Source organism: Delphinapterus leucas, chromosome 2 (genome assembly GCF_059928025.1).
Source record: "Delphinapterus leucas isolate spDelLeu-1000000601 "Yukka" chromosome 2, BTC_Dleu_Yukka2, whole genome shotgun sequence".
Classification (NCBI taxonomy): Eukaryota; Metazoa; Chordata; class Mammalia; order Artiodactyla; family Monodontidae; genus Delphinapterus; species Delphinapterus leucas.
In genome coordinates this window covers 2,648,210-2,668,656 of record NC_143130.1, presented here as the reverse complement: position 1 = coordinate 2,668,656, position 20,447 = coordinate 2,648,210, and the positions used below count along the sequence as shown (strand labels likewise).

The 20,447-nt window shown below is 48.5% G+C and overlaps 1 protein-coding gene and 1 long non-coding RNA gene across 12 annotated transcripts in view; one reads left to right on the top strand and one right to left on the bottom strand.

The window, feature by feature from the left end:
- Positions 1–20,447, top strand: part of ZNF438 (zinc finger protein 438) — a 197,513-nt gene that overhangs the window by 155,507 nt on the left and 21,559 nt on the right. For 9 of the 10 annotated variants that reach the window (XR_016391846.1, XR_016391843.1, XR_016391842.1 and 6 more), the window contains 3 exons: positions 2,812–2,895; positions 11,755–13,573; positions 14,879–19,148. Coding sequence is in view for 1 of the 10 variants with exons in the window: in XM_022580655.3 (XP_022436363.3) it covers positions 2,812–2,895; positions 11,755–13,573; positions 14,879–15,497 (2,522 nt within the window). In the remaining 9 variants the exon portion in view is untranslated. Of the gene's footprint in view, positions 1–2,811; positions 2,896–11,754; positions 13,574–14,878; position 20,447 lie in introns of those variants that run through there. The other variant, XM_022580655.3, reaches the window with a different exon arrangement.
- LOC149749934 (uncharacterized) lies at positions 875–15,369 on the bottom strand. Of its 2 annotated transcripts, XR_016391852.1 has the most exons (4): positions 14,724–15,369; positions 9,831–9,892; positions 1,786–2,129; positions 875–1,110 (listed from the first exon to the last, which is right to left on the bottom strand). It is a non-coding gene; the product is annotated as an uncharacterized LOC149749934 (long non-coding RNA). The 2 variants fall into 2 exon arrangements; XR_016391851.1 differs by having other exon boundaries at positions 1,786–9,892.

The window sequence follows — 20,447 nt, the reverse complement described above, 5'->3', positions numbered from 1 at the left end:
ATAGTGGGTTCACACCCATCTCTCACCTACCAGCTTGTGACCTCGCCAGGAAGATTCAGTCCCTGCATCCGTGGCCCAGAGATGTTACTATCAAGAGCGGGTGGAGGATGAAGTGAGATCATAGCTTAAGCACCGAATCTGACTCTTGACGGAGGGACATTTTAGTCCTTCACGAGGGGGTTTAAGGGTTTAGGATGAGGAAAGATAGAGTTAATAAGTAGAAACGGGGAGCATATACTCTACCTATGGTAAATTTTCTCACAAAGAAAAGAAAGGAGATAGGTCAGTAGCTTGAAGAGGAGAGAAAGCCCAAGGATTATTTATGGTTGTTGGGTTTCTTTGTATAGTTTCTTGTCCAGCAAAAGCACAGGAGAAAGCAAGACAATACAGCTGAGAGCTATCAGGTCACTCATTTAGTGAATAACGTATTGCATGATGGCCACGTACCAGACAGGGACTAGGGACCGAGGTCCTGGCAGTGAACAAAGCCAGCCCCTGCTTTCTTGGAGCTTACATTCTAGTGGGAGGAGACAGGTGATATAATCTCATTATAAACATAAGTGCTGTGAAGGACAATTAAAGAAAACAGTTGAGCGCCTGGGGCGGAGCACGGCCTTCAGGTGGGATGGTCGGGAAGGCCTCCTGAACGCCAGGGCTCGCTGATGGTGTAGGAGCCCAGAGGCAGCGGAGGGGCCTGGAGACAAGTGTGGGTGCAGCACGGTGTTGGGGACACCCCATTTCCTGATTCTGAGATACACATCTTCTTACCTTTTCGTGTTTTAGGACTCGGGGCATATGGTGTATATTTAGAGCAATAGGGCCTCGCCCTCCTGACCCCCACCCCAGGAAAAAGTAACCATATTTGTGTTGTATAACTAAAGAGGAGAGTTTAGAAGTAGGAAGCAGGGGCAGTGACCTCTCTCTTCCGCACGAAGTGTCAGTCACTTGAAGCTGCTATAACAAAGTACCATGGACCCAGTGGCTTCCAAACAACAGAAATTTATTTCTCAAGTTTAGAGGCTGAAAGTCCAAGATCAGGCGCCAGCGTGGTCAGGTTCTGGTGAGAGCCCTCTTCTGGGTGGCAGGCTGCCATCTTCTCAGTGTACGCTCCTGTAGCAGAGAGAGAGGAAGAGAAGTCTCTGGGGTCCCTCTTATAAGGGCACCAATCCCACTCATGAGGGCTCCACCCTCGTGACCTGATTAGCTCCTAATACCATTACACTGGAGGTTAGCATTTCAATATGTGAATTTGGGGGTGGGGAGGGAAGGCACAAATACTCAGTTCATTGCAAGGTCAATGCCAAAAATCACTGACAAGAGAGAGAGCCATGGGGGAAGGGTAGGGTGGGGCAGAGGGGTGGGGCCTCAGACGAGCAGTGGGAGAAATCTGGGCTGGTCCCAGTGAGGGACTGAAGGGAGTCTGCTAGGACAAGAAACTGACTATGGAATCAGTCTGCAGTCTCAGACTGGAAACCCGACATTTATGATGTTGTCCAGTGTTCACAGCAGTTGGATTTCTCCAGCACCAGGCAGCAGGCAGTGGGAGTGGAAAGCACGGGGGAAGTAGGGGAACCAGGCGGGGTAAGCACTGTGGAAAGACGCACGGCATGCCGGGAGTATCCAGGGATGATCAGGCAGGAAGCCAACTCCAGGACCAGGAGTATTTACCTAAGTACACATACCTATGTACGTGCAGAGCCTTGAGGAAAAGAGAACGCAGGTGGACTGTGTCATCACTCCATCCCCTTGGAGAAAATGGGGAGTTAACTCTTACATGTTCCTAACCTGTGGACGAGAGTGAATGTTTCCTTCAGCCAGGTCTGTAGTTGTCATCCAAAGGACAATAAAGATATTGACGGAGGAGAAGCCGGGCAGAATTCAAAAGGAAAGGAGTCCAGATTGGTCCCGCAGCTTTCACACTCCGAGGCCTTCGTGGTTTTGTACCTCAGAATCTGTACAGTATATGGGGGTTAGCTCACGGAGGTCCAGACTGGTCCGCCCCATGGGAATAACTACCACAAGCCCGGGACCTTGGTGCCTGCAGTGCCTGGTGCTTCCTTTTCTTTCTCTTTATTTTCTTCCAAGTGTCAGTATCATAGGTGGTCTCTCTGTGTTAAGGTAAGATGTACCTTGATTGAAGAAATGAGGAACAGTAAAGATTTAGCAAGCAGGAGTTTTAGGGAATAATTATCCACATAACAAAGAAATACGTGGTGCTGTACATTTGTACTTACACATCATGAACTGTTTGACATAAAAGCTGACGTATAGAAAGACCTCCAGAAAAAAACAAAAATGTCCTAAATCAGTGTGAGTTGTGAAGATAAAATATCTGTACAACTCTACCATAAAGCAGTGGAACCATTATTTCATTTTTTAAAATGCAGTTTGCACATTCTTTAAAGATGTCTGTTCTATATATATACAGCAAATCTACTTTTGAAATTATGGTATAAAAATAAGAATATCTTTGTGATTCCAGTCCCTTGCTTTTAACTATCCTGCTGTTGAAACATTGTGATCTTTACCACTCTAGTTTCATAATCATGGTATTTTGACCAAAAGCAAGAGCTTCCTGCACTGTCCTAGTTTAGTCGTTCCAGCTGACTGCGTGTTCTGACGTTGAAGCCTTGTCTTTCCGTTCATCCCACTAAGGAAAAGGTTTTCTTCACCAGCTATCATCCCAGATATGTAACTGTTCCAACTGATATTGAAATACAAGGTGTAAACAGAAGGGGTCCATTTTTAACTCGGTGGTGGAAGACTTCTTGCCCTGAGACGTTTATGTAGCTCACTAAAGCCCTTTTGCAGGAGGTGTTTCCCGGCTCACCAGTCCTGTTGAGAAACAGCTGACTCAGAAGAAGTCGGCATCTCCTGGAAAGACAGCGCGCACAGGTATTTGTTCTATGGGAGTCAGAGTGTCGAACGAAGTGATTAGCTGCTTTCACCTTGATGCGGTCCAGTTAGCAAGGCCTTCTCGGTTTCAGCTGTGTGACTCACCTGAACATTCACCATCCTAGCAATATTAACAGCAAAAAGAATAACGGGAGGATGGGCTTAACAAAGCATCCCTCTGGCTCGCTTTGCGTTCCTAATAGATCATTAGCTCTTAGTCAAATTCTGGCGCTACTCAGTCATTCTTAGATTTGGGTAAAGATACCAAGTTGACTGCTGTGTAATAGTGAATAAAATCTTGCTCACATTACAGGGTTTTTTTGTTTTTGTTTTTTGCCAAAATGATAAATAACTTCATCTTTCTCAATGCATTAAAAATGAGAATATATCATAGTTTTCAACTGTCTTTCATCAGAAATACTTGAAATTAAAAATAGTTCCTCCCAGAAATGAGGACTGATACGGGGGCTTAATTAAAATGAAGGAGAAATTCACTGAAATTGAGCATTATTAAAATGTATTTTAAATGTAGTGCTTTTTAAATTTTCATTTGGGACATTAATTATATGACCCAAAAAGAATAATTAGCTACTTGAATTTAACAAAAACCACATTGTGTCATTTTTTTTTCTTTTATTGCCGTTAGTGTTTTAGGTAACTGGCTTTTAAATTTGTTCATAAAGAGTGCTTGTTTCCCCGTGCTTCATGACATATTCACATGTCTAATTTGTTCAATTTTATGGGCTACAGACGCTCTTTGGATGCTAGACTTTTCTTTCTATAAACAAGCTATCTTAAACTTACTTCTTAATGATCCCCCACCACCACCGCAGCATACTGAAATCTACAAGTGCTGTCAAAGTTCTGGTTGCCCTGACCCACCCTCTGAGAGTCCCCATATTTTCTCTTCCGAATTGAGAAACCCTGTGGCCATTGCTCTCACCGTCCTCTTGAGATGTGGCCAGAGTCGCTAGTCCCACTCTAGACCCCGTCCCTCCCAGGACCCCTGAGACCTGGGCTTACCCCCATCCCCTGAAGGGCCACCAGGGGAGTTTTGTCCCCTGCTAAGCTGGAGAACAACAGCAGTTAGCATCAATGCTCGATATAAACAAAAGCAGAGGAGGGTGTCCCCAGAAAACAGCTCTTTACAATGCACGTATGTTCACTCCTATTCACTAGAACTGTTCATCTGATTAGCACTTTGTCAACTGGATGCAAAAATTGGGGGGCGGGGCAGGGAAAAGAGAGCCTGATAGGCTGGATCAGATGTAATAAGTGAGCTGTCAGAGAGAGGCCAGAGAGAAGTGCTTTACAGGTTTATGGGGAGCATCATTCACAAGTAATAGTTATGTCTTCCCGCTTTCCTTGATTTACCTCTCAAAAAAGAAATACCCTTTAAGGGTTCAGTGCTGCTGCCGTATGATTCACGGTCAAGATTTGTGCGTTTTTTCCTCCCACCAAAAATAAATGTCAGGAGCTTCGTACTTCTTGGCAAGAGAAGGTAGGAAACTGCCGAGAATCTAATATGTGGTAAGCACTACCCTGGCACGTTTAATGCGTACTTTCTTCATTTAATCCTGACAGCGACCAGATACTATTATGCCCATTTCATAAATGGGAACATTCAGGCTGAGAGAGTGACTCTCCCAGACCACGAGACAGAGACAGGAGTTGAACCCACATCTGTCTGAACCCCCAAACCCGTGATCTTACCACTAGAGACTGTGATGGTGACTGTCACCATGCGTAATAGCTTCCAGGCAGCAGGTAGACCTGGGAAGAGCCTTTGGAGTCACGCGGGCCAAGGCTTGAGTTCCAGCCTGTTACCCGCTGGCTGCAAAATCGTCATCTGTAAAATGCACAGAACAGTAATTCCTGACTCAGCGCGTTGTGGGGATTAAAGGACATAAGGCACGCGAAGTATTTTGCACAGCACCTGACACATAACTTGGGAACATGCTTGCTTCCTTTGTACAGTGTCAGATTTCCTGAACTTGGGCTCCTAGTAGAATGACTCTAGGCGGGCTGAGTGCTGTAGATGTGTGGACCAGAGTGATGCTTGGCATCCCGAGTCCTTGGAAACAAAGCACCCGTGTGCCTGTGTTGCCAGCACGCTTTACGGTGCCATCTCTCCCGCCAGCACTCAGTACAGCCCTGTAGATGGCGCCGCAGAGCCGGGACATGCGGGGGAACGGGTGGGCGATGGCTCCACACGTTTGTGGGTTTTTCAACAAAATTAAGTTGAGCTCCCTTGTGTTCTGATACGTTTCTTTCATCTCAGATTTCTCCGGGGTTTTACCATGCTTGTTCTAACCAGAGACCATCCTGGGAAACAGTTTGAACCCCAACTGGAACTTATTATTGGAAAGCCAAGTGGGAGGGAGAACAGGGATGCCAGCCAATAAAATTGAACATAGGGTTTTTCAGTTTAATAAAATTAAAACCTAAACAAGTCCTAAAAGTTTTGGCTCTTTTGTGGCCAAGACTTGGCAACACTTTCGCTCTGAGCCTGGAGCCAGGGGCTGCGTCAAGAGCGGGGGACCCCCTTTCTCCACCTGCTCTCGGCTCTGGCTTAGCCGCGGGCCCTCCGGTCCCCACAGGTGGAATGAGGGGCAACCATGCCCAAACCAGCCAAGGGTCGGGTGGGAAGAACTTTGTTCAGAAGCAACACTGCAGGCCTTGGTTCATGCCGGTGGAAATCAGGAAGTGAGCTGCTTGCAGCTCTTGGACAGTCGCCTGCCCCGTGTTCCTGTCTCTTAACACTGTGTGCGGGGCCACGTTGTGGCACAGTCAGATGGGGCTGGCTCAGATGCGGGCGCGCGGTGCCACTGGGCCCTCGGCTTCCATCCGCTGCCTGGCAGGGCAGCCGACACGCACCAGCCCCGGGCTCTGGATGAGATGGAGGGGGACGCACACGGTGCTTTCTCCGGACAGATACCTGGCCCCCTTTCTGGGTTTGTCAGAACCCTGTGGATAGGAAGTGGGAAACTCAGCTTTGAATGTCTGCTTTTACCTTCAGGTGACTATTACCCTTTCGTCAGTTCTCTAATAAGTGGGCTGTTGGAAAGAATCATTTGATGGTAATTGAAGTTTGGAGATATGACAAGCCATTGCTATTTCAAATTTTTTTTCTTCTCCTTAAAATCCAGAGATAAAAATTATATTTTGGAGCTAATTAGGGCAATTTTGTAAAGAATTTTCCCCCTTTTGAGGGGAGGATGAAGGAGAGGAAGGAAGGTCACTGCTTTGCATTGGAATGGGACGGACCTGGGTTGTGTGGATTTTGGCATGTAATTAACTTCCTCAAGCCTCTTTTTGCCTCATCTGTAAAAGGGGACAATAATGTTTATTTGCAGAGTTTGCATAAGGATTCAATTAAAAGACCAGCACAGATTCTAGACCATAATAAGGACTCATTACCTCCTCGTTTTCCTTTAATCCACAGTTAGATCAAATTCTCACCAACTGTAAATGTCACTCTTCACAATAACTGTTCAATGTGTTTAACATACTAAAAACAGCCCACATATTTGCATTGTATTTGCATTGTAGAACTGTGCAAAAATTAATTTTACTGAGTGAGGCTTTTATGTTTTCAGTTTAGAAAAGTCCATGTTTAGTGCCTGAGAGTCCTGTGGGTCTCTCTAACTGTGTTATGGGTAATTCCGCAGGATTTCCAGAAATGATGAATGTCAGTAGAGATTTCGACTTAACATTTAGTGCACAGTTCTGTGAAATCTGTAAGTTAGTAGGTGGCAGGTGACGGGGTTTAGATCACACCATCTGGGAGAGGCCTTGTAAATGTGTCATGGAATAAACCACTGTTGCAGCTACACGGCCAAGAAAGACTTCCCACAATCTCAGTGTTTTAAGACATCTCAGTGTTTTAAAAAACTTAATGGCATTTGCAGTTTCTCTAAACACTCCTATTGATCAAACCTCTTTAAAAAGAAAAAAAAAGAAAACCCCTGTAGTTATTATAGAATAACTCACCTTTATTGCAGACTGCCCTGTTTTATTTTAAAGAGCCAGTGTTGGGAGGAACAGTTCTCAGGACTGCGGTTGTCCTTCGGGGATAAGCTCTGATGCTTCTCAGGGCTGAACATTGGGGGGTACTGATAAACTGCCTGTCAGACGATTCGATTACTTCCCTTATCATTAGCAATTCTTATCATTAAGTAGGCAAGGAAAGTAAAAACCCGAGATGCTCTCAAGGTGTCATCTGGACACAGTCATTTACGTACAGATGCACACTTACCCGTCACAGATATCCCCACGGATACCCCTTTGCAAAATGGATCCAAAAGGGAAACTTTCATTTTCCTTTTATTCATTCAAAAAATATTAGTAAGTACCTCCTGTGTGCCAGGCCCAGAGAGCATTCAGTGGGAAATGCACATTCATCTCACCCCGACCTGTACTTCCCCTGGTGGCTCCACCCCGAAGGCCACACTAAGACCAGTTTCTTTAGTTTCCTTTGAGAGATATTCTGTGTGTATACAGGAATAGATTTGTGTGTGTTTCTCACTGCTTTTTTTTTTTTAAATCCCAGTGATAGCATGCGATAAACCTCACATCTCGGAGAGTATTCCATATCAGTCTAACTCATTCTTCTTTTCCACTGTGGTATAGTATTCCGTTGTATGGTTGGATGAGTATTGTATTAGTACCCTGTTGCTGGACGTTTTAGTAATTCCTAGGGGTTCTTTTTTCCTTCTATTTTTGTGGCCTCGCCGTCTTTCTCCTGCCTTGCTTTTCTTCTGATGCATCGTTTCATTCCCTATCACTGCATCATTAATGATTCTGGGAGGTGGGACTCAGCACCACCTTCGTGAAGACCCCACCCTTGTATGTAATCCCCAACAGATCCGGGCAGGCATGAGCAAGTTAGTTTACTGTGCAAGGCCTTGTCTTTTCACCCCACAGATTTCTCGTGACTAGCTTGTGGTTAGTGATCATGAAGCCAGTTGATGCGCTCTTCTACGCCAGCACCCACTTCTTTGAATTGCAGGGAACTTGAGGATGACTCTGTGCGGCGGGCCCCGTACTTCTCTCCCAGGGCCCTGTGGGCTCAGGCCACCAGGCTGCCTGCCGATCAGTGTTCTCTGTTACCGGGACAGCTGGTCACCCTAAAGAGCTTCCTGTGCTCCCGGACCATGGTCGGCCTCCTTTGCTTTTGACTGCCATTGCTCTTTGTGTGTGGTTTTATTTCCACTGTAATGGACGAACTCTTGAAGATCAGTTGAAGCACATCCACTTTTTTTTTTTTTGCAGTACGCGGGCCTCTCACTGCTGTGGCCTCTCCCGTTGCGGAGCACAGGCTCCGGACGCGCAGGCTCAGCGGCCATGGCTCACGGGCCCAGCTGCTCCGCGGCATGTGGGATCCTCCCGGACCGGGGCACGAACCCGTGTCCCCTGCATCGGCCACCAAGGAAGGCCGAAGCACATCCACTTTACATGTATCATAATTAGCTCCCTCCCTCGCCTTTGGAATGGCGCAATAAAGATAGTTGGTTTCATTGCTGGAAACCTTAACTGTCAGAAGGTTGCTTTCTTACACTTGGTCATAAAACCTAGGAAGCCCCTTCCCAGTGGAAGTCTTCAGGGACCTTGACGTGACCTTGACCACCGGTTGTTGCTTCAGCTGCATCTTCTCTTCTTTGTCATTTCTGCTCCTCGTTGTGCTGACGTCACCATTCTCTGCCTCTGAGAGTCAGTTTTCTGTTTGTAGCTGTTCCTCCTCTCTAATCCCCGTCTTTTTCCCTCCTCGCATGTCTGTTTTCTTTAAAGCGACGTCTACTCCAGAGCTTGCTTGTTTCTGCCACTATTTGTGGGGTTCACATCCCAACAGCATCACTTACTGTCTCTCTTGTTAGTTCCTCAGGTGGTTCGTCAGTTGGCCTCACCTCTCCCCTTTATCTCAAAAGGTTTTGCTGTTGTTTGGTTTGGTTTTTCGTTTGTTTGTTTGTTTTTACATCATGGTGCAAACCCATTTCCTTATGCTGGCAGTGGGCAAATTTTCAAAGTAATTTGGCATTGTTCAAGCTTGCTTTTAAGTTTTTTTTTTTTTTCTTTCAGCCACTGGTCACTTTATCACAAATACCACTTACAAAGTAAACAAATAATGATCAGATTTCTGAGCCCATGCCTAACCCTGTTCCAGGCCCTGAAGAGGCAGATAAACTCCCCTCCCTCGAGAAATTCACTCCAGGGGCGGTGGGGGGGGGGGGCTGCAGACCATGATGAAGTCCGTGAGCACGTGTGTGGGAGAAAATTAAAACAGGAAGGCGGGGCAGGGAGCTCAGAATGGGGTACAGGTTACTGAGGCGCTCAGGGAAGAGTTCATCACGAGGAGGCTGTTTGAACAAAACTTGAAGGGAATGCTGCAGCAGGTACCGGCGGTCACCTAGGGAAGCAGTCAGGGTGGTGAGAGCGCAGGCAAGGACCAGCCCCGGGGGGGCGGTTGGCATGCCTGGAGGCGGTGCGGGTCAGAGGGCTCCCAGGAGCCGAGGGCGCCAGGCCCTGGAGGCCCCTGCGAGGACTTGGCCTCTGGCTCGGGGACGAAGAGCCGACTGCACAGACTTGAGCAAGACAAGTGACGTGTCTTGTGCTGCGATGCGTTACTGTCACGTACTGTTTCAAGAGGACTTGCGGCTAATTAAGGCCAGCATAGCCTTTCTTCCAGCTCTTCTCGCTATAAACATTGTGTGCTTGATCACTTAGGAGTATGGCCTAGACAGAAATCACCCAATGTTTCTTCTTTTTTCCCTCCCTCATCCCCGATAGGTTGTGTAGATGCAAAGACCATTGTGATTGTTAGTGGAATTATTTAATAAGCCTTGTCCCTAGGCAACCAAAAGCTTTCAATAATTTTAAGCTCTCTGCAAACTTTTACCAGTTCTGATTTAGTATATTTATCAATACGTACAACTTACGTCAGTACTTCTTCCAGAAAGATGAGATGGGGCTTAACGTGAAAGATGTTTAAATTTAAAGGCTGTGAAAATAGAAGTAAAAAATGAATTAAATTATGGAGGAAGATGAAGCAAATGTAGCATATCAATTTGGGTGACTGTTGTGAGGTGATCGACCAGTCAGTTTACCCGTGAACTTCATGGTAGCAAAGCCAAAAAGGAAAAACAACAGATTACATAATTATTCTTGTCTGATTCCCCCAGACCGTAACACGACTCTTCTTCCTTCTTCCTCTAATGTAAGCTACCAAAATAAATTGGCCAGTCAGTATATATTTCCACCTTATTCCTACTGTGCTACTTATTTGTTTACTCGCAGAGTGTCATTTTTGCTGAAAACATCAATTTTCTGCTAAAATTGCCGGTTCACTAACTGTAGACATGAAAATCAAGGTTGATTTTTTTTTTAATGTTTATTTGTCTGCTTTACCAGACTGCCAGCTACCTAAGGCAGAAATTGTATCCATTCATCTTTAGACCCTTGGTGGCCCCTAAAGAAATAGTTCTTCAGTCCTCTTCCTATGACTCCCAATCCTAACAGGCTCTGAAAACAGAAAATGTTATCAAACGTTGGGTACCAAAACTCATTCAGAGGCAAAGCCTGAACTGAAATAAGACACTTTAAAAACCTTCATGTTCTTCCCCCTTGTGAATACTCATGTGTGACTACAGAGGTGGTACTAGGTTTAACTAGGGGTATTCTGCAGACTCTGCTGGGTGTTATGTAACATTTGGCGTGAGCATCTTACTACTTTCCTAAAATCTGAAAGTGTAAATTCCAAAATACATCTGGCCACAGGGGTTTCAGAAGAGGACTCACGGGCCTGCCACATCCACTGTCTAATAGTGTAGGTACCTGGTAAACACGCGTTGAAGTGAAGCTTGACTAATATGAGGTACTTAGAAATGGGAAGCTCCCCTGCAGCCAGGCCTTAGGAGCTTGAGGCCTCAGGGGATCAAATGGGTGAATCAGCCCTGAGAAGCATGAACTGTTTCCTTGATTGTTCCTCAGAGCAGTAATCACTGCTCTTCCGTCAGCCTAATAAATCTGAGGAATGTGAAGTGTTAGCCTGTCAGTTAAAGTTGTTCCTCTTGGTGTCCTGGAAGGGGCTTTTTGTGTGATTCATGTATTTTTTATGTTGTCTCTGTATCTTATCACTGTGTATCTTTTTGTTTTTCTTCCAACATGCTTGTAAGGTGTCACGTCAGCTTTTTTAATACTGGTGATTTAATTGCAAAAGCACACATAAACAGTTTGGAAGGTATGAGAAGAAATCCACAAGTCACACGGGAAAACAGCCACCAAGCCAGCATTCAGGCTGGAATTCATCTACTGTGCAGAACGAATTGGCTGCCAGGGGGTCAAACTGTGTATCCTGAAATTGAGTGAAAAAGAAGTTTGATACAAGAAACATTTGTTTCGTACCAAAGATACAGTGGGAAATAGCAAGGCAGATCCAATGCGGGCTTCACGCTCACAGAGCTTAATAGGGAAAGCAAGACATTTATATGAAAGAAATAGAGTACAAGGCAGAACATGCCAGAGGGTGGGCAGCCCGGGAGCTTGGGGGGAGGGGTGGGGTCGCCCTGGCGGAATTAGGCCAGTGGAGAGGACGGACTTGTGGAATACAAGGAGGGGGAAGCCCCAGCTCTCAGGAAGCTCTGTGTTTAGTCGTAGAGACGCATAAACAGATAAATTACGTGGAAAGTGGTGAATCATTAGTCCTGGGAGGGTGGGCAGGAGCTGACCTTCAGGCTGGGTCTTGAGGAACACGGGGTTTGCCCCCAAGGGCAGGGCTGGGTCTAGCGATGCTTCCAGGCAGAGGGAATGGTAAGATGCTTATGTGACACCAGCGTGACTTTTTATGCTGCATTGTCCTTGCAGGTGAATCAAACAGCCCTCCTGGAACGATTCAGGGTGGGAAGGGTCTGCAGGGTAAGAGTCAGTTTAGAACCATCGCTCCAAAACTTGCGCCCCGAGTCCTGGCGCCCAGAGTGGTCCCGGGCCCGGCGCCCTCCCTCTCTGACCACGCGCATCCAGGCCCCTCCCTCGGCTCGAAGGCCCTGGGGCTGCCCCCCCAGAATTACGCGCTGATGCAGGTGGCCGGCCAGGAAGGGACCTTCTCTCTCGTCGCTCTGCCACACGTCGCCTCGGCTCAGCCACTCCAGAAACCCAGACTGCCTCTGCCCAAGAACCTGAAGCTGCCCATCCCCCGGTACCAACGCCCAGGACATAGCAAAGGAGCCAGAAAGAAACCGGGGTTCAGCTCCTCCGACAGGGGCTGTAGCCAAGCTCCCGCCCAAACCCAAGCGGCCCTTCCCCTGCCTGAGCATCCCGAGGCCCCGCACAAGCCCAGCCCACCCAAGCCGGCGCTGGCGCCCGGCCAGGCCCCAGCCTCGCTGACCAGTGGGGGTGGCCATGGAGACCCTGGGCCCCCAGGGACCAGCGACCATGGAGGTCGGGATCCTCCCACTGCCCCAGCGCTGTCCACACCGGAGGAGCCCTCTGCCGAGCGGGGCCTCCCGAAGAGTTCAGGGAGAGCAGGCGTTGCAGGCAAGAAGCCCTCCAGGAAGCCTGCTGTCGCCAGGGGAGAACTTAGAGAACAGGTCGACCCTGCCAGGGCCGCGACCCATTTGTCGCCAGGCGTTATTGGAAACGCGGTTCAGGTGGTCCCTTCCATCCCCAGAGGTAAACTGCCCATCCTGCCCTACTCAAGAACGAGGGCGTCGCAAGTTTACAAAGGCGGAGCAGCTGTGAACGTTGCAGATGTTTCTCTCCCTGGGCTCAGGGCAGCCAGTGATAAGACCTCGTCCATCCCGGAGGGCTTCTGTTCGGCCCCGCAGGTGGCCGACAGGGCACCTGCCCCACAGGCGTCGAGGCAGAGCCCCTTTGACAGGGCCTACTGTCCGGCCACCAAAGCCGACCTCAACCACAAAACAAAACCGAACGGCGGGGCAGCCAAGAGAAGAGGAAGAAAACGGAAGGTCCCGGATGAACTTCTGACATTTCAGGGTAAAAGGAGGAAATGTGTCAGTAATAAGTGTAAAGATGGCAAAGAAAGAGCCAAAGCCGATCCCCAGGAATCCAGGGACCAAAAACCTGGGGCTGTGAAAAAATACCGTAGCATCATGCCCAAACCTGTCCTGGTCCTGCCGGCCCTGGCTCCCCTGGCCTCGCCCACGGCCACGTTACAGCCCCCGGCGCCCGGCAGCCGGGAGCACGCGTCGTTCAATCACTCCCTCGCCGCCCCCAAGCATCTGGGCTGCAGGCAGGACGACGGCCCCTCCCCGAAGCCCGGCTTGGCCTTTAGAAATGGGTTCTCCGGCCTCAAGAAGCCTTCGCACGGATGCCACGTGTGCGAGCACGCCTTCCAGCCCAAGCAGCACCTCCGCGAGCGCGCCAACACGCACAGCGACAGCCGGCCCTACAGCTGCCGGCTCTGCCGCAAAGCCTACGTGCGGCCGGGCAGCCTGAGCGCACACGTGCGGCTGCATCACGGCGACTCCCGGCCCAGGAGGCTCGTGTGCTGCGAATTCTGCGCGAAGGTGTTCGGCCACGTCAGAGTCTACTTCGGCCACCTGAAAGAGGTGCACGGGGTGGCCGTGAGCACCGAGCCCTCCCCCTGCGAGCCGCAGCTGCAGCCGGGGGACTTGCTGAGGACCAGGGAGCAGACTGCCCGAGGGATGGAGGGACCGGTGGACAGGTGAGTGTGGGGATGCTTCGGATTTGAGGTCAGGGCCAGATTCCACATGCAGCAAGGTGGGTTTGGAAGACCCTCCCCCAGGTTAAGATTTCATAAGGGAGCTGCCACCTCTTCCCCCTGTTCTGTGAAGAGTGGCCGCATTCCTCTCTGGTCTCTGATCATTAGTGATTTTTGATGACTCCGCCTTGTATGAGCCAGGACACAGAGGTCCCTTTGAGGGACGCTGGGGACAGTTGGGCAAGAGATGAATTTTGCATCTGAAATATGAAAGAGTAACTTAGTGTCTGTAGTTCTGGTGCTTCCGAGAAGTAGTGTTCTCCAAATTCTTGGCCACAGAATGTGTACCCCAAGAGCACCATTTAGCCCAGAATACGGCGTGGCAGGTGGCGGGGCCTCAGCGCGGCTCTGCTGCACGGACCAGCCCCCGGCTGCGGGCCTGAGGCGCAGCACTTGCCCTGTTTCCCCGTCAGGCCGGGTTTACTGTCTCCCGTGTGCTTGTCTGTGCAGCGCTGCTTCCCAGCGCCGTAAACGAGCCAGCTGAGTAATCTGAAAGCCTGCCAGGCGGGTCTGAGATTTGTGAGTAAACCAGGGAAACGCCCTGGCCCGTCCACCTTGCTCTAGGTGATGGGGCGGAGGTTGCGCTGAAGGGAATGCTCGTCAGCACCGTGAAACTTAAACATTTTCCAGCACTTTAGATCCTCGGCCCCTGACCGTTCCCAGTTGTCCTAATGGTTCTAAATCCTTTCTGTTCAGTTTCAGCTTGGTCTGTCATATTCATTAAAAATAAGTTACGCCTGTCCTGTTTCCTCCCGGCCTTTCTGGGGGTTTCTCTGTGTCTCTGTAGGCATTTCTGCCCCTTTTCCTAAGGTACATAGCAGCCTCCCCAAAGAAACCTCACTTCTTAATTGTTGAACGGAGTCCATGCTGAGTTTTAGCTAAGGTGTCCAGACTGCACTGGGTGATCAGGGAGAAGGAGGGCCCTGGGGGGCGGGGGGACAGTCGCCTCAGCTGGACCCAGCGAGTTCCTGCCGCTCTCCTGGTGCTCACGTCTGTTGCCATGGTAACCAAAGAACAGGTGGCTCCCGGGGGAGCCTCCTTCCGAAGTGGAACCTGCGGGCGTGGGAAGTGTGAGGCCCCAGGCAGCACTGACCTTGGCCTTCACCGTGGCCTCTGCCTCCCACGCGCTCTCTGCTTGCCCCTCCTCGGTGAGTGTGTCTGAGATCCCCGAAGGCCAGGAGCTGTAAGGAGAAGTTCCGCTTGTATTCTTCCATGAGATCTGATACAGACTCTTTCCCCCCTTTCCAGGGAGACCAAGTCCAGCCTGGAAGAAGACCTCCTTCTAAACCAGGCTGATGAGGTCAAATTCCAGATCAGATGTGGCCGCTGTCAGATCACTGCCCAGTCTTTTGCTGAAATCAAGTTCCACCTGCTTGACGTTCATGGAGAGGAAATCCAGGGCCAGTTGCAAGAGGAGCTCTCACCCTCCCCAGGAAGCAGGGGAGCTCAGGGAGAACTGGTTCAACAGGCTGCTCCTTTCTGGAAACATCCTGAGAGAAGAAAGCAGCTTAAGCACCGTCCCTTGGATGGGGAACTCTGTGCAGTCCCCAGACTGAAAAAGCAACTCTACCTCCGTCATCAGAATGATGTGGAGATACTTGCGAAACGTGAAGGAGCCCAGCCAGGACCCAGTGAGCCCGGAGGACACCCCCAGGGCCCCGAGGGTCCCGGCCCCGACGCTGCCCTCTCCCCGCCCCGGCCTGGCTTTCGCTGCGTCCTTTGTGCACAGACGCTGGGAAGGAAGGAAGAGCTGCTCCTGCATTGGGAAGAGCGCCACAAGTGCGAGGACCCTCTGAAACTCTGGACGGTTCTCAGCACGCTCTCCAGCCAGGGGGTCATCGAACCTTCCAGCGAGACCGGAAAATGAGACAGGGAGCCGGGGGGTAAGGGGAGGTTTTCTCTCCGCTTCCTCTGTTCCATGGTGGTGCTTAATACCAAAAATCAAGCAGGTTAGGATCAGCGCTAATGAGCACAGTGAGCTTTGTACAGTTTTATTTTATTATGAAATATATATGTACGGGCCTTCCCTGGTGGCGCAGTGGTTGGGAGTCCGCCTGCCGACGCAGGGGACGCGGGTTCGTGCCCCGGTCCGGGAGGATCCCACATGCCGCGGAGCGGCTGGGCCAGTGAGCCATGGCCGCTGAGCCTGCGCGTCCAGAGCCTGCGCTCCGCAACGGGAGAGGCCACAGCAGTGAGAGGCCCGCGTACCGCAAAATAAATAAATAAATAAATAAATAAATATATATATACACACACACACACACACACATATATGTACATATGCCCTCGATGCCTATTTTTCTAACATAATGCAGTTTTATTTTAAAATTCTATGTCCTGTTAGTATCTGAGACTTTATTTCAGATTCAATAAAAAGATAAATTTGCAGATTGAAATGCAGAGTATCATAGGCTATTCTTCAAGTACGGTTTTTAGTAAAAACACGTGTTTGAGTTATTTCCTGTCTGTGTGCGTGTATGTGTCCTTTTGTTCACATGTTTTCTGTTTAAGTAGGTTGACAAATGTGGTAAATGTCCAGGTGACAAAATCACTTCTGTCTCAGCCCTGGCATATTGTTGACCTTTATCAGATTCTCTAGTCTGTTTGAATGTGCCGTAGAGCAGCACCTTAAATAAGGTTCTCATCTGTCATAACTGGAAGTCCGTGTTTTCAGGACTTTGATTTTTTTTAATTCATTTTCTTAAGTGCACATCCGTTGAAGCTTAGATGCTGTAAGTCTGATACCTGTAGTGTTCCCGTCAAAGTCATCAGCCATTTCTTAGTACTTCAGCTAATAGAAAAACCACTTTTTTGTTAAAAAGTTATTTTCAGAAAATCTTTTGAGTCAGAAAATTTACAACCTGGAGAGTGAACTGGGTAGTTCAGCCCAGATGTCAGGTGTCTCAGCGGCCTTTCCTCTTCCCCAGTAACTTCAGAGGGCTGTCACTGGCTGATCAATTTTAGATGCAACTGTGCCTTTCAAGCCCGGGTCCTCTTTGAAAGTCAGGAGTAAATGATTGCCTGTTAAATTCTTGGGAAATTACCTCGAATCAGAAATGTTGCCATTTGAAGTTTCTGGCCATCCTGGCTGCAAAATCGTTTTCTCGGAATGCGGGAGTCTGAACACTTCAAGCCACTTGGATCCCGGGCTTTGGTTGAAAGCGCCGTGCACGTGGCCAGCCCTGTTCCTGAAGCTGGGCCCGGGCATCGTCATAACATTTTTCTGTGTTAAAGGAAGTTACCTAAACGGAGGAAGACCTAAATTCTAACTGATGAGCTAGCGGGTCTTAAATCATCTTTCTGAATGTCTCGTTTTAAAACCAAGTGTTCATAAGTACAATTTGGTTCAAGTAGCGCAAAAAAAGGAAAACTCAATCCTTGGCTTTTTTGCAAATAGTTTTATAAATTTGAGAATAAGAAGGTAGGGATAGAGATCGCGGAAAGATTCTGCTGTGGTTCATCAATCGATCACGCTGCACCCAGTCTCAGAGAGATACTATCAGACCTCCACTGTGTGAATATTTTTAGAACTCGGCTAGTCACGGGACAGCTTTACCATTCAGCACAGCATCTAGTTTGTTTTTGGAAGAGTGGTCTCGAAGACACTAACAAATGAGCGCTACCACGAATACTACTTGAGTTCAAACCATGAATCTTGACTTAAACTCTGAAGTGCTTCTTAGACCCCTCTGTCTTCAGATGCTAAGCAGGATTTCTGAAATACTGGCCAAGAAGTCCTCAGGCAGAGGAGCGGGTCCGTTTGGAGACAAAGGTGTGGGGGGGGCAGAGTGCATCCACCCCGCACGTAAAGGAGAGTCCGAAGTCCCCAAGGTTGCGAGGACTCTCCCCTGTGGCCCATGTTTAATCCCATATTCTTGCAGTGAGAACAAGACAGTGAGGGCTCAGGTAGCCTCTGGAAAGAAATAGAGGGTTAGGATGGGCCAAGAGCAAAGCTGGGGAGATGCAGTTGGCTCTTCACAAAGCGCTCTGCCTGGGTCCCCTTCTCAGGACGCTCCCTGCATTTCTCCAGGAGCAGCCCAGTGCCACCTAGGTCAGGGAGTTTCTGGTCCTTAACGACGACGCTTCTCCAGTGGGAATGCTGCGAAAAGGGACTCCGACTGGGGAGGTAGAATAAAAGGGAATCGTTCAGCTAAAGAACTTCGGGAACAGCTCAAGTTGATTCCCCGGGGGGTCTTGCTTGCCAATCCTTCCGTGGGCGCAGACGTCCCAGCCTACGTAGGTGACTCACAGGCAGTGACGTGTACAAGGAGGTGCTGTGAGGCTTACTGCCCGTGAGTTACCTTTCGAGGCCCCGTTCTCCCACCGGTAAGATGGGAGCCGTGACACACACACACACACCCCCCAAAGCATCTGTTGTGAATGGTCGATGCCATTCACATAGAGCGTGGGGCACATTCATAGAGCGTGGGGCACACTTGGGCCACGGAGTAACTGGGGGCTGTTATTTTTTATACCTTTGGGCAGACTTGCAAGAAGAGGTATGTGATGCCGTAGAAGGGTAACTTAAAACAGCTCAGGTGGGCCTCACGTCCAGAATTCAAGGATAAAACCTCTACGGAGAACCACAGACATTTGCATCTTTGCATAAAAAGTGTATTTTAATTTTTAAATAAACTGGGATTGGGATCACATGGAGGTTTGGTGTCTATTTAGTCAATACAGGAGGTAAAATTCACTAGATGACCTCTGTTCCAAGTTCCACTGTGGGCCACGAATCCCCCCCCCCGTGGCTGCCCTCCACGGCCTCTGCTGGCCCTGGTCACAGCGCCCGCCCTAGTGTCCTGAACCTCACAGTAGTGGGCTTGTCTGTTTCCCACACTGGACCTGCCTTTTGAGGGCAGGGACTGTGTCTTTGCTCAGCACGTAGCCCCAGAGGATCCAGCCCCTGACAAGGAACAGTGTACAATATTTGTTGAAAAAATAGATATGTGAGCAAAAAACAAAGAAAATTGTCCCTTTCCCTTTCTATGAATAAATCCGGCTTCAGGAGCTCCCCACCTTAGAGCTAGGAAGGCACAGAGGCAAATTTGGTCTTAAATGCAGCACGTCCATTTCACTTCATGTCTTTTGCTTCTTGGCAAGTTGTCCCAGAGCCAGAAAAATGAGGGGTTTTTTTGTTTTTTTCTTTTTCTTTTGGCCCTAAATTATTTATGAAAGTTACAGCATTTTAGATTTGTATTGTTTCATTAGCTGTCGCTTTTATTCATGACCCCTTTCGTTTCTCTCTCTTTCTCTGGACCTCTTCCTGCTGGAGCTGGACCGTTCCTCTCATATGGAAAGTTGTCTCTTCATCGCACGCCATAAATAATCCAACCTGCGTGCATTCCGCTGTCTTCCCTGGTTCCACGCTCCTTCCCACCCCCCAGCTGCCCCGCTCCAGTTTTCTGTGGCCCCAGTGACATGATCGTTGGCAATAAGTGCTCAGCTTCATTTATTTACTGGAATTCTCGGATCTGGACCAGTTTGCTCCATTCAAGCTGCTGACGTGTTTTGTTAGGTACACATTTTGTAGAATCTCCCCGTTGTGCCGAGCTCTGAGGAAAGGGCCCTGGTAAGGATGAACTGGGATTTAACAGATTTTTACCTTCAACTTTATATGGACTTGCCTAACGTCAGGCAGTCGGCAGCTTATCTGGACTTGGGGTCCAATACATATTTGAACCATATTCACCTCTCCAGGGATGCTCCTTTTGGAGGTGAAATGTTTATTGTATCTCATATTTGGTCATGGTCATGGTTATCCCCATAATAAAACTATAACCGTGGTTTTGCAAAAGCATATTTTAAACTTGCGTTTAGGATGTTAGCTAAGTAGTACATCACATCTTCCGTGCTCTGAAGTGTGAGAATGTTTCAATGTGTTGACTTAACCCTAGGAGAAAATCCAGGGTCTACTGAAGGAGACCAAATATGACACTTGTTCTGATTTTGATGTGAAGCTAAACAGGTTTGGGATTTTTTTTTTTTTTTCAGTGCAACTTGCTCACATGTTCAAAATTGCCCACCACGCCTTGGTCAGCTTAGCCATAAAGAATTCACCTGTAATAGGATGGCAGTACTTGCCTCTTTCAGTACATTCCACAAACAAAATTGCAGGCGAGTAGCATCACAATAGATCATGTTTTGATAAATCAGCCACTAAGTGCTACTCAAAAAAATGAAAGATTTTACCTTCTGTCATTAAGTAGGAATTTAATCTCCAGTCAGGTGTTGCAAAGAGACCGCCCACCAGGTGTTCTAAGGGCATTTGCAGAAACAGCAATGAACTTGATCTGATTATTGCCTGAGTTGTCATGCAGACCTTACCACAAAAGTTTGGCCACAGAGGAGATCCAGGGGCTCAAACATACGAGCTGCAGGACCCTCCCTAAGCTCTGGCTACTTCCGGAAGTCATTGCTAAGTGTGTGCTCTTACGAAACTAATACACTGCCTTTTCCCAGTCTCATCCAAATTAAAGCACAGTTAAATTTTTCCTAAGACATTCATTGAACCAAGCCTTTTTGACAATGGTTACAACTAAGGAAAGTTGAAATATCCAAGAAGACTTAAGTCCTTTGAATGGTGTTTATTCTTTCTTGAAGTAAAGGGTGGGTAGGGCGAGCACGAGGGCAGCAGTGCCATGTCAAGACACGGCATGAGGAACTTTTTGATGATGAAAGGAAAGGCCCAGTGGGGTGCTGTAGGGTAGTGGCGAGCCTGGATCTAGGGTCCAGGCAGCAAAATGGGATTAATAGTTTGGTACCACCCCCATGGAACAAGCCAAATTTGACAATTTCTATCAAAATCTTTTTAAAA